The sequence below is a fragment of the Acomys minous genome (assembly GCF_964271855.1).
Source record: "Acomys minous genome assembly, chromosome: 2".
In the NCBI taxonomy this organism is placed as follows: domain Eukaryota; kingdom Metazoa; phylum Chordata; class Mammalia; order Rodentia; family Muridae; genus Acomys; species Acomys minous.
In genome coordinates, this window is record NC_140484.1 from 93795325 (window position 1) to 93808949 (window position 13625).

At 39.5% G+C, this 13625-nt stretch overlaps 1 protein-coding gene across 2 annotated transcripts in view; it reads left to right on the top strand.

The window, feature by feature from the left end:
- LUZP2 (leucine zipper protein 2) overlaps positions 1-8033 on the top strand; it is a 362411-nt gene extending 354378 nt beyond the window's left edge. For both annotated transcript variants that reach the window (XM_084771425.1, XM_084771424.1), the window contains 2 exons: positions 3767-3844; positions 4714-8033. In XM_084771425.1, coding sequence (XP_084627551.1) covers positions 3767-3844; positions 4714-4818 — 183 coding nt within the window. In that variant the 3' untranslated portion in view covers positions 4819-8033. The remainder of the gene's footprint in view (positions 1-3766; positions 3845-4713) is intronic.
- Positions 8034-13625: the final 5592 nt, after the last annotated feature.

A 13625-nucleotide genomic window follows, 5' to 3' on the forward strand; every position in this document is an offset into this window, starting at 1 on the left:
ATCTCTTGAAATAGAATGGTTTTATAGATGAGTATTTATAAGAATTAAACAATATAATTGTTTAAAGCCCTTATCTAAAGAACTCTCAGGATTACAGTAGTGATGAAAATGATAAACATAAGAGTAAATGTTCCAGGCACATAAACACACATGTGCATGTACACATTGGGATACACAAATCCACATGTGGGACACACAAATAACATGCATATATATGCACGCATATTCACAGACACATAATAATTGAATAATGACTGAAGGGCTAGACTCCTTAATTTACAATTTGCATAAAACATTTCCAGCTTTTTGAAGACCTGTAACTTATTTGAGCTAGTCTCGAAGAATTATGTGGAGCAGAATACCTATAATTATTCCAAGTATTGTTGAGATAAGACATCAAGAGTCCATTCATATGACAGATATTTGTTGTGCTTCTGTATGTATTTAATAGTCATGATAAAAAAATAAAATTTGGGAGTCTATGTAGGTGACAACAGGAATCATAAATAATCCAAAATAAAATAAAAACAAGGCAGCTTTGCATACATAATCTCTAGAGTCACACAAAGAGAGGGCTGCCTAGAGAACTGACAGTTTACAGCCTTTCCCTGAAGAGGACCATAATGGCAATATAGTTGAGAAACCATTTCATGGGATGAGTTCCATGGAATGCAGTTTATCTGTCTCTAGATTTCAGTACAAGAAAGCTTTCTGTCTATGTTCTATCATTAAAACGTAAGCATGTTTCAATGGAGAGTACTTACAATGGAATTTCTTCTTAGTAAGGATCAGATTCCTCATAGACATCACTGTTTGACCTCTGAATTCCTCCCATCCTCTCAGAGTTCCCATCTTACTGCATCCTCACCAGTTACCCATGGTACATCTCTACACCTTCTCCTGTTAATTCTTCCCCTCTTCTTTGTCCTAGAAAAATTTCCCTATTAATACTCTCACCATAACTCAAGGTCAGTTGTACCCTCACTGTCTGAAAAGGAAATGGCAAGTTATCTAAATAATCAATAACCAATTTTTCCTTTATGGAAAACATGGAACATTTCTTTCCATGAGTGTTGTAGACTATTTCTCTATAGACTATGCTAGTAAGAAATAAAGTAACTAATGTTTTGAGTATGATTTCTGCTGTTATTTCATATCACTCTATTAGACGTATATTGGTAAAAAAAAAAAAAATGGACCGTCTATAAAACATGGTCACATCTGGTCGTGCAGAGAAAGCAGGTATGTGAACATTTTTTAAAGACTGATATGTTTTCATTATCTGTGATGTTATCCATTTGTCACTTAGTAGGCTTTAGATGGTGGCAATCTACTATCTGATTGTGACCTATAGTTGATCAATGTCCATAGCCTTTGTCTTAAAGGATCACACAAAGTATTGATGGGCTGTATATGCTTATACATATTTTAAAAATCAATCCAAAGTGCTACTGTTGAGATGCACGGTGATGACTGAGCAGGCATGTAACCGATTCTTGCTACTGTTGGAGTGAACCAAGGAGGGAACGGCAGTATCATTTCAAGATCACATAAAATCTGATTTGTATGAAGGTGGAGGACATAGCAAGATGGCCAAGAGTAAAGTAACATGATGCACAAGTGAAGTTCAAATGTAAGAATAACTTACTTCTGAAACCCCGAACTACCTGAGTCTTCATCGTCTATGCAGTCTCTGTGGACTTATCAGAGTATTTCATATGACACAATGAAGCTAAATGAGGTCCCTGACCCATGTGTTTTCCTAGAAAAGAAACTGCTTTGTTTAATGGCAAGAGCTGTCCAGTGTCCGTGCATTACTAAACTCTTATCCCTGCTTCATACACGCAGAAGACTATAGGAAGTCAGCGCATGGACCACTCACACACTCCATATTAACATTTGTTTATAATATGCGAATAGGGGAAAGAGAAAGGAGGCTGCAGACAAAGAGGGGAAGAGGAGAAATAAGGAGGAGATCAGTATCTCCGTGCTCTTTCAGGCAGCATGGGAGCTGACTGAAGCTGCATCAAATACCAATGGCTTCTTTTTCTTCTCACATCTCATATGGCTAAATGGGAACATACACCTTCTTGCTTTGTAAAATAAAGGGATATTTCACATACAGAAACGTTACCTTTTTAAACTATAGCAAAATGTTTTGCCAGACATATTTATCGTTTTACAACACTCGCTGCTTTTCCAATGAACCTCGGTTCTATTTCCGTCACCCACAGGTGACTTACAACTATCAATAACCCCAGTCCCAGAGAGTCCAATGCTCCCTTCTGGCTTCCTTCGACACCAGACAGTCATATAGTACACAGACGTACATAAAACTTACTTTCCTTCTTGTTTCACAATGCTTTTATGAGATTTTCTCTTCTTTAAAGATTTATTTGTTTATTTATTTATTATGTATGTGGTGTTCTGCTTGCAAGCCAGAAAAGGGCAGCAGATCTCATTATAGATGGTTATGAGCCATCATGTGGTTGCTAGGAGTTGAACTCAGGAGCAGACAGAGCTCTTAAGCTCTGGGCCATCTTTCCAGGCCCTGTCTTACAATATTTAAAGATTTATTTTTATTTATGAGTGTGTGTGTGTGTGTGTGTGTGTGTGTGTGTGTGTGTGTGTGTGTGTGTGTGCACGTGCGCATGTCGCTTGTGTTCATGTTTGCAGAGGCTAGGGAAGGTCAAAAGATCTCCTGGAGCAGGAGTCATAGTGGCTGTCAGCTGTCAGTTGCCTAGCACGTGTATTTGGAACTGGACTCTGGTTCCCTTAAGAGCAGCAAGCACCCTTAACTGCTGAGAAATCTCTGCAGCCCCTGCCTTCCTATAGTGAGGTCCCTGCAGGCACATTCACCATTGATGAATTTAAATGATTTAAATCAAGTCAGTCATCGATGAGTCCAAATGCATCACAGATGTAATATTTCTTTAATCCTTTCCTTCCTTTGAATGTTTTCCCTTAGAATTGAGCTTATCAGTAGCCAGCGATAGAGAGAGGCTCCTGTGAGATGCAAATGTCTCTGAGCACATGCTGGTTCTTGGAATTCAACTGAGAGGATTTTGCCTTTATTTTTTTAGTATGCACTGAACTGGTAGAGACTTAATTTTTTATTTTATTATAATTTATTCACATTATGTCCCAATTGAATTCCCCTTGCTCTTATTTTCCTGTTCTCACCCTCCCTCCCTCTCTGGTCCTATTCTCCTCCCCTAGATTTCTGACTGGTGGGGTCCTCCTCCCCCACCTTCTGAACCACAGCCTATCAGCTCTCACCTGGATAGCCTGCATCCTCTTCCTCTGTCTTCCTACAGGGCCTCCCCACCAAGGGGCAGTGATCAAACCATGGGCACCAGAGATCTTGTCAGAGGCAGCCCCACTGCTCTCTGTCTCCACTCCCCCAGATGGAGAATAAGCTGTGCATCAACTACATCTGAACACAGACTCTAGGTTCTCTGCTTGCAGTGTCCTGGTTGGTGCATCAGTTTGTACAGCTGCCACCCGCCCCCAACCCCTCACTGCTGTCCAGATCCTAGGGCCTTGATAGTCTCCCCGTGAAGCTCCTGACATGCCCTCCAACCCCATCTTTCATCCCCAACTCTTCCATACAGCTCCCAGCTCTTCACCCACAGGTCCCCCTTCATCTTGATCCCCCACTGGGTGGAGTCTCTCAGAGGATTGGGAATAATCAACAGTGAGTTTTCCATCAAGTTTTTTTTTTAATCTATTTAAACAACTTGACCTGTTTTATTTGTTTTTACAGGAGGGTAGTTCCTGTTCCATCAAGCATGAGGAGGGTCCCCAAAGTAACCACACTGTAGAGTCAGAGCTGACAACACAGGTATTCCCTTGTTAATCTACTTGATTTCCACTATATCCGAATGTCTTTCTTGTAGCCACTGGATTGTAGGCAATTCTTGTTTATTTCCTTTAACATTAATTTATTTTCTGTGTTGGGGGGGTAGATGGAGCATGCTGTGGCTCTTATGTTGGGGGGGGGTCAAAGGATAATATGAAAGATTTTTTTTTCTTTCTTTCCACCACGGTGAGTTCAAGGCATCAAAGGCAGTCCATCAAGCTTGGTGGAGAGCACCTTTACCTAATAAGCCATTTTAAAAGACACAGAGGAAGCTCTTCTATTGTCTAAAAGAATGTATATAGATCCTTTGGCAAGGGCCCTTGAATTTTGTATGCTGTGCTTGCCAGTAAAGACTTTACTGTACCTCTGTGAGGCCCTGCAAAGACCGAGGACAGGTCCCTTCCTCCCCCTCTATGCTGCCAGCCAAGAAGGTAAAGGAAATTAAACGGAGTATTTTTTTAAAAGTCCATAGTTCTTATAAGATGAGAGAGAGTAACAATGTGGTTACCTACACACACACACACACACACACACACACACAAAGCAAGTTCACCTGCAAACATTAATTCTGATTTCATTCTTATATAAAATATTATATAAATGTCAATGTTCAAGAATTTTTTTAGAATTAGATGAATTTGTTGGATGATTTGACCTAAGTTTTCTCATAGTAGCTTTTGAGGAATTGAACCTGTTGTAAAGACAGTGTTTACATGTGGTAAAAATTTAGATATTTGTTTAGTTTGTGGCTAGTGGTCTAGATGCTATTTATTTGCAATGATAGACCTTTGCTGTCCTGCTACAATGTTGAACTTTTACCTTCTAATTGTCTTTTCTCTACCATTTGGCAGAAACTGCAAATGCCTCTTTGTTCTGAATGTGAAGAGAAAAAAGGCCCAGAAAAACAATCAGCGGGTTTCGATGGGACTCCAGCTAGAGAAGAGAAAATCCTGTAAACAGGAGGCATGGCGTCACACGCTTCCCTCTCCGGCCGCCATGTTTCCAGAGCACAGGCTTGATGGGAACACGTTTCTAAAGCATGCAGCTTTTTCAGATCTTTATGTAACTTTATAATGTGGACTATACAATTCCCAAAAGATTCCAGGCTGATTATGAACTTTAGCAATAACCCAATGAAAAGAATTTCTTCACTCATACGTCTTTAAAATTACCCAGTACAAATTGATTTGCTTCAAGCTAAAATACAACGTAGCATTTTTAGGACTTCTAAGGTCTAGTTGGTAACATCAACCGGAGGATGATCAAATATGAGTCCTGGTGTTTTAAAAAAAAATATCCAAACTGCAAAAATATGAAGGTTTTGGGCCACAGTGGCCACTAGTGTCACTTCCTCCAAAGGTGAAATTGCAGATAAGAATATGTTATTTTAGGTATTTATTGCTTGTCTCATTACATTGACTTAATAACCATTTGATATAAAATTATGCCAGTTAATTTTGTCAATGATATGTTAGTTACCAGAATTCATTAGTTAGATTAATATGATACTAACAGAGCATTTTTTTTCTTTTTTAGACTGAATAACCAGATGTCTTTTATAGTATCTTTTACGTTTTAAACATTCTTCGTGTATAATCACTGATATTTTGTCAAGATGTGAATCAAGCTGTCTGAAGTGCCAGTTTTAATTTTTTCTGTTGTTGGAAAATGACAAAATGTAAGATGGGAAGGAAACTCTAAAATATTAACATGCAATGTACACACAAATATTTCAGAATGGGCATTTATGAAGGTAAAATAACATGGAATAGTTTTTTAAAGCAAAGACATTTTAGCGTTGAGGATAGGATTCTATATGAGACTTTCACTGATCGAAAAAGCCAGACTTTGGCATAACTATAGAATAACTCATAACTTTCAAAATGGGTACATAAATGATAACATATTCAAAGAGCCACTTGGCAGATAAAAGCTAGCTAACAGATGAAGGTAGGGGCCTATACTGACTGAGGTTATTCATTTCTGTCGGATAAACGTATATTGAAAGTTCAGAAAAAAGATAAAACTATGGTATACGATTAATCTGTTAAGCCCCAGTTGATACCTAGAGAGAACACATCCCAGAATAAAAACACACTAAAAGAAATCAGTAAGACTTATTTTATAGGGCCTAATGGCTTGAATGTGTTATATTCAAAGCAATTTATTGAGCTCTAGCATTGGATAAAACTGTTAGCAGAGATAGTAACAGCACCACATATTAACTCTACAGATAGAGTAGTTTTCTGGATTTTACCAGGATTTTCACTCTTATAAAAAAAAAAAGATAAATAATTTATAGACTCATAGATTTTTAGCTTAACAGACCAAGATTAATATAAGATCAGGATATGAAATTTCAACTCGTCACATCTCCCGTTCCATCTCACTCCACCCCACAGTTCATGTAATATTCTATTTTCTTGATAGAATAATAGGCTTATAGTTTTCTACTACTTCTTTTTTTTTTTTTTTGAAGCAAAATCTCATGTTTGTTGAGTTGGGCTCAAAACTACTACAAAGTAGAGTGTACCTGGGACTCTGCATTCTCCTGCCTCCACTTCCCAAGTGCTGAGAGTTATAGCCACTCCTCACCTCTACAGTAATGAGGAAGATTAATTCTTTCTAATTTAGACTTGCCTTTCCACTCTTAGCTAGGGCACTGGTTTCTTTCCTCATGCCTGTGTGTCCCACAGAATGCTAACCACAAGTTCTTGGCATGGCAGGTGGTGAACATCCATGACTCTTTGCAGGGATGACCGGATAAAGAGTCCCAAATTTGAGCAACGTTGTTTTACAGTCATGTGCTCTGACTTTCTGCTCTAGAGTGTGAGAATATTAACCAGTCTGTTTTTCTTAACTCTTGGAATGATAAAAAGGAGTTTGAATCAATATGGAAAAATTTCCCTCTGAAAATGTATACATTCTTGTGTGTCTACAGGTTTTCTCTAGGTTGTCTGTCATAAATATTTACTACTGTATATGAAAGAAATACCTTAATAGCAAGGGAGTTTTTTCTAAACATTTTAAAAGGTACATCGCAAAAGTTCATTTAGTAGTTCAATAGGGTTATGTTTAGTATGATCTGAGGTTCTTCTTTAATTAATGTGTTTTGTGTCTCTTACCTCTTTCCTTGCTTTGAGATTGGATCAGAGATATTTAAAGTATTTTCCTTACCCACTTGGCTACTCTATAGACGAGATGTCCGTCTCCTACTCTTCTCAACTATCAGCTTTACACTAGCTATCATTTGAAGAATTAATATTAAGTCACTGATAATTTTCACATGGAAAGAATATGACCCAATATATTGACAATATGTGGTGCGATTCTGTTACATAATTGCAGTGTTAAGTGGCAAAATAAAACCTAGATTTTGCACATTTTGCAGACAGTGCATTGATTACTGTTGAGGAACCCCCATACTTTCTAATGGGATAAAATATTTAATATGTTCTTCCACAACTAAGAACAATTTTATAATATTATAATTTAATAATTCAATTTAAAATGTGATTCAAATCTAATGTATTCATTTGTAAATTAGAAAACTTTTTGAACGTTATCTTTCCTTTTATGTACATAAACTATGTCAATTAAACTAGTGCCTAAGTCCTATGGGCCCTGAATGAGCATTGACTATTTATCAACTAGGAAGTGCCCAGAAGAGGATGGTGTCAGTCTTTCATCTGGATAAAGATTTCTTCATAATTTCAAATATCTGAATGCTGAAAATATCGGGGCTGACTTTGAGTCTGTCTTTAAGGAGCCAATTAGCATAGTGTTGCTGTTTTACTCACAATTCTGTTTCATAAAGTACACTGAATTACAAGCTTAATACAGTTTGTTGTTTTGGTTTTGTATTGGGTTTTTTTGTGGAGCAGACGCTTGCTGTTTTAGATGGACAAGGTGTACAGCTGGACTGAAATTAAATTCGTGAATTTGCTACAAGGGAATCTTTTATTTTTATAGCTCAGGTAATGAAATTAGCACTAACTGCAGCATGGGTGGAAATAATAATTGGCACCATAGAATAGGGAGAGTAATGGATGTGATTTTTTTTTTAATTGGGGACTGTACTGTCAGAAGATCTACAGCCCTGAGCTATGTATTCATCTGGATTGTGTCACATAATGGTCAAGTATTGAAAAATAAAACGTGCTGAAAAGTGGCCTATTTTTCTTCAATAAAAAATATTTGTTACAAAGATCATAATGTATTTTACCTTATGCAAACTGAATTGAACAGCAAATACTGGCCTGCCTCTGGCCAAGGACTACTTTAAAATATCATACCGAAAGCTTCTTAATTTCTTTCACAATTATCCAGAAGTATTCTGTGCTATTTGGAGTATTTAAAAAGTATCATTCATGATGCTGGGACCTACACCTTTTAAATTATTATTAATATATATTTTTGCTGTTTGCATTTAATTGACAATACATATGCTAAAGAACAATTTGGTATTTGAGGCAGTCATCAGATGAGGAATGATTACTGCAAGCATCATCAATAATACTCACATATTTTGTAAGAATTAGCTAAAGCCTGGATTAGTAGGAATAATCAACAGCATAATCAGAAACACGTTTTTACTAAGAGAAAACTGTACATTTTATGTATGTTTTTCTCTTTTCTTTAGCGTGCTACTCTCTGTCTTTCTCTCTGGTGAAACAATCTGTGGCCTGCATCTGTGGTTGTAGTCAGGGTGGCCACGGGGTAACCTGTGGGTCAATATGATAAGCACATGATGACACACCATTTAGTGATAGAGATATCTTCTGAGATGTGCATTGTCCTTGTGGCACCCACGCCACCGCGGTACCGAGTCAAGGGCGAGGGACTGTGGATTTAACTCACACACACATACACACACAATAACATAGCGGGTCCTTCATGCTAAGAGAGCAGCAGCAAAGGCAGCTGTGGCAGCAGGAGCATCAGCAGCCTCAACAACAACCTTTATTCAGTGTTCAAACAGCCTTCTTATAGGCAGCAAAACAGGAATGCCACTCGCAGGTGAAATCCCTCAGGAGGTGATTGCGCACAGGAGGAAAAGACCCAAGGAGGAGAGGGGGGCATTCTCAGAGCAGTAAATATGACTAGCTAACCAACATAAACACAGACATGGAAGCTGCTAGAAACAGGACATGAAACATCAACACAGGCAGGCAGTCCAGTCAGGCCTGGTTCCTACATGTCCTGACTAGTTTTATGTCAACTTGATACACACTAGAACCACTAGAAAGGAGGGAGCCTCAACTAGGAAAATGCTTCCATAAAATTAGGCTGTAGGCAAGCCAGTATGGCATTTTTTATAGTGATTGATGGTGAGAGGGCCGAAGATATTGTGAGTTGTGCCAAGCTTGGGCTGGTGGTACAGAGTTCTAGAAGAAAGCAGGATGAGTGAGCCATGTAAACAAGCCAGTAAGCAGCACCACTGCATGGCCTTTGCATTAGCCCCTGCCTTCTGGTTCCTGCCATGTTTGAGCTACTGTCTTGACTGGCTTTAATGATGAATAGTGCTATGAAGGCATAAGTCAAGTAAACCCTATCCTTCCAGCATTGCTTTGGTCATGGTGTTTCATCACAGCAATATTAACCCTAAGTAAGACAGAAGTTGGTACCAGGATCATGGAGTATTGATGTGACTTACCTAACCATGTTGCTTTGTGGGGAGACTGTGGAAGGACTTTGGAGCTTTGGGCCCGAAAAGCCACTGAATGTTGAGAGCTCCGTGGGCTGTGCTGTATTAATTTGGACTGGGTGCAGGTGCGGATGGGAGCAGGAGGTATCAGGTTTGGAGAATGAATAAAGAGAGTACATGAGAGAGCAGGGGACTTTGGAGGATAGTGTGGAAACCTAGTGCACTTCCTAGGAAACTTCCTAGAATCTGTAAGGGTGACCCTAGCGAGGATGTCTAGTAATGGAGGACACAGTCTAAACTAACCATCTTTTCAAGCCAGGCAAAGCTTCTAGTAATGAGACTGGTTTGCATTTGGTTGAGTTGCTGGTCTAGTGGGTTCTGTGGAGATTCCTAAACAACCCAGGCTAATGCTAGGAAAGAAGCTCGCTCTCCAAAAACTGAAAGTGGCCCTATTACAGAGGACAACATTCACACGCCTCATTGAACTTAGAGAGCTCAAGCTGGTACCTGCATGAAGCCTTCACCCCTACATCTAGTCCCTTTGGCACGTGGGAAGGTACTCTATAGGCTACTGAAAGATAAACTTGGACACCAACCCAGGCACAAAACCTTTGACCTACAATCTGTCCTGCCTACAAGATGTGCTGGGGCAGGCAGAACTTGTGGGAGTGGACAAACCACTGTCTCATTTAACTTGAGGCCCACAATACAAGAGAAAGCCACTGGATAGCCTAGAGACCTAGGGTAGAACTAAATACAACTGGCAAGATGAAAGAAAGAAAGAAAGAAAGAAAAAGGGAAGAAAATAAATCTTAATGATATTCTGCTATACTCATAGATCAGTGGTGTGTCTAGTCATCATCAGAGAGGTTTCCTGCAGCAGCATATGGGAGTAGGTGCAGAGATCTACAGCCAAACATTATGCAGAGAAATATCATATTGGTGTTACTTTTTAACTGTATTTTCTTTGGAGTCCTATATCTCTTCCTTTCTTCCTAGCCCAGCCCCTTTCCCTCTGAATACCTTCCAACGCTCCAACACTAAGCAGGAGAAAAAGAATATTAGTGGGGAGAGGGGGTGGAGTTCTTTTTAGTTACTTCTTGCTGCTGTTTAGGGTCATGGGGTTCTTTGGGGCCATACCAATCTCAGGCATCAGGATATTCAATGTTCCAGCTAACAGCAAACAGCAAATGAACCAGCAGCCTCCTTCCTCCTCTGACAGTGCCCTCAAATCATCCTTTTCTCTCTCTCCTTGAGGCATCCTTGAAGCGTTCTCTCCTCTCTCTGGGTTCTGATATTTATACCCTTTTGGAGTCCTCGGAGATCGATTACCTCTGCTGGCAAAGACCACTCCCCTCTCTGAGCCCAGTGAGGCTGTTACTAGCTGGCAAAGACCGTGTCTCTCTCCAAGATGCATGTGGCAGTTATAAGCTATGCATAAACTAAGGCAGCCTCATATCCGACATTCAGGATTAAAACAAAAATATAGCATAACTGTGTTTTAAACAAACCAAAACTTCTACTATAAAGTCTATGGGAGGTCTCCTTTAAATCCCTCCCCCTCGGAAATGGGGAACCCTATGGAAGAAGTGGGGGGTGGAGATATTGTATGAGTCAGAAGAGATGGAAGACACCAGGAGAATATGGCCCATCAAGTCAACTAAGCAGGGCTACTATGGGCTCACAGAGACTGAAGCAGCAAGCACAAGGCCTTCATGGGTCTGCACAGGTCCTGGGCATAGATGTTGCAGCTGTTAGCTTGGTGTTTTTGTGGGACTTCTAATAGTGGGATCAGGTTTGTCTCTGACTCTTTTGCCTGCTCATGGGACTTTTGTTTCTATTGGATTGTCTTATCCAGCCTTAATAGGAGAGATTTTGCCTGGTCTTATTGTATCTTGTTTTATCATATTCAGCGGTCATCTCTATTGGAGGCCTGCTCTTTTCTAAAAAGGAAATGGACAGAGTGTGGGTCTGGCAGAGATGGGAGGTGAGTGGGGAGAGCTGGGAGGAGTAGAGAAAGGTGAAAACTGTGGTTGGGATATGTTGTGTGAGAGAAGAATTTATTTTCAATTTAAAAAAAGAATGTTGATAGCAGTACAGACAACAGAGGCCTGGTTTGTGAAGTTTCCAAGGTTAGCAAAGACTTTATCAGGTATTTTTATGTGTTTGTGTGAATAATCTGTGGGGTTTGGTCAGCTGAAGCTAAAGAATCAGTTGTGATTAACGAGAGACTAGAACCAGTAAAGTAAATCCTTTACTTCATGACAAGAAGAAAACAACATCACTGAGATAAACTCTTCTGAGAATGTTCCCTCAGAGTTAGAACACTGTGCTATATTCCAGAGGCTGCCAACATTGGGTCTTGCATTGGCAGCCATACTTGGCAGTGTAAGAGCACTGGTTCTGAAGGCATTAACGGGTCATGGACGGCAGCTGAGGCTTGGCACTAGAAGAGGCCAGGAGAGGCCATTGGTGAAGGTGTAGCCAGAATAGCAGTTGAAGGTCCAGGATTGTAGGGGTCATAGAGAAAACTGGAGGCATTGCACAATGAAGGGAGCCCAAGAGAGGCTGCTAATGAAAGTGCAGCCTAGCTAAAGCAGAGGGCCCCAGGATTTTGGAGATGCCAGTACTGTGGGGTGATCATCATGGATGGAGAAATAACCTAAACCCTTTGAAGGAGCCCAGAAGATCATACATAGACCCCAAGCATAGGACATTGTTATATTCACACAGTTGGAGTTTGATTTTACTTTGATTTGATTGTTACTATTCCCTAGCTTTTCCCTCTTGAAGTAAGAAAATATTTGATTTATTTTTTTTTATTTTAAAGTAGCCCATGATTACTTTTAAAGAGATTTTTCAAGTTTTACAAACACTTTGGATTTCAAAAGAAAGTTTTGGTGTTTTGAAGAGACTATGAACTTTTAAGTGGTTGAATATTTAAAGACTGTTGGACTATTATATATTTTAATATTTTATATTGTGATGCTTTTATTATTGTGAGATCTTGGTGATGAGTAAGACAGGGAAGTTTGGGGCTTAATAGTGGTCTGTCGAGTTGACAAGGGTTCAGTTGTTCTGCATACTTTCATGTCAACATGATAGAGACTAGAAAGAGCCTCTTTTAAGAAAATAAGTCCATACATACGATTGGGATGTAAACAAGCCTGTAGGGCATTTTCCAAATTAGTAACTGTTGTAGGAGGACCCAGTCCATTGTGTGAATGGCAACTCCTGTGCTTGTGGTCCTGGGTTCTACAACAAATCAGAGGGAGCAAGCCATGGGTAGCAAGTCCTAAGCAGCACTGCTCCATGGCCTCTGCTGCATCACCTCATGCCTCCAGGATCGGCCCTGTTTGAGTTCCTGTCTTGACTGCCTTTGATGATAAACAGTGATATGAGGAGTACGCCAAATAAACTCTTTTCTCTCCAGGTTTCTTCAGTCATGGTGTTTCACCACAGCAACAGAAACCTAACTAAGACACACGTCATTATCATTATCATCTCTACATGAGTAGCATAGAGTGTATGTGCAAACATGTGTGTGGTATAAATTACTACACACACACACACACACACATACACACACATTGGCATGCAAACACCACAGCACCCAGGTGAAAATCAGAGGACAACATGCAGGAATCTGTTCTCTCCTCCACCAAGAGGGCTTTGGGATCAAACTGAAGCTTGGTAGCAGGCACCCTTGCTGCCTGAATCATCTCTCTAGGCCCTAGCTACATATACAGTTAGTGAAGAAAGTCGAAATCCAGAGTGTTTTGGCAAAGAATTACACGACCTCTGAGTCTTACTGTCTGCTCATTTACTCAGCAATCAAATTTCCATTAGATAATTATTCTTTGTGATTTGCAGTGTATCTGTGACTCTAATCATTAAAAATTTGAAAGTAATTATTATGCAGACAAGCACAGTAAATATATAACTGCCATGATTATAATTTCTTACTTGAATATTCTCTGAAGTCTTTGCTAAAGACAACGTTAATAATGATATTCAACTTATGAAAAATAAAGGAATGAAATATTTTTGTTGTTTCTCCAAGATTATGCTAGTAATTGGAAGAGAAAGGATAGGAATCCAGAAAGAAATATCCAC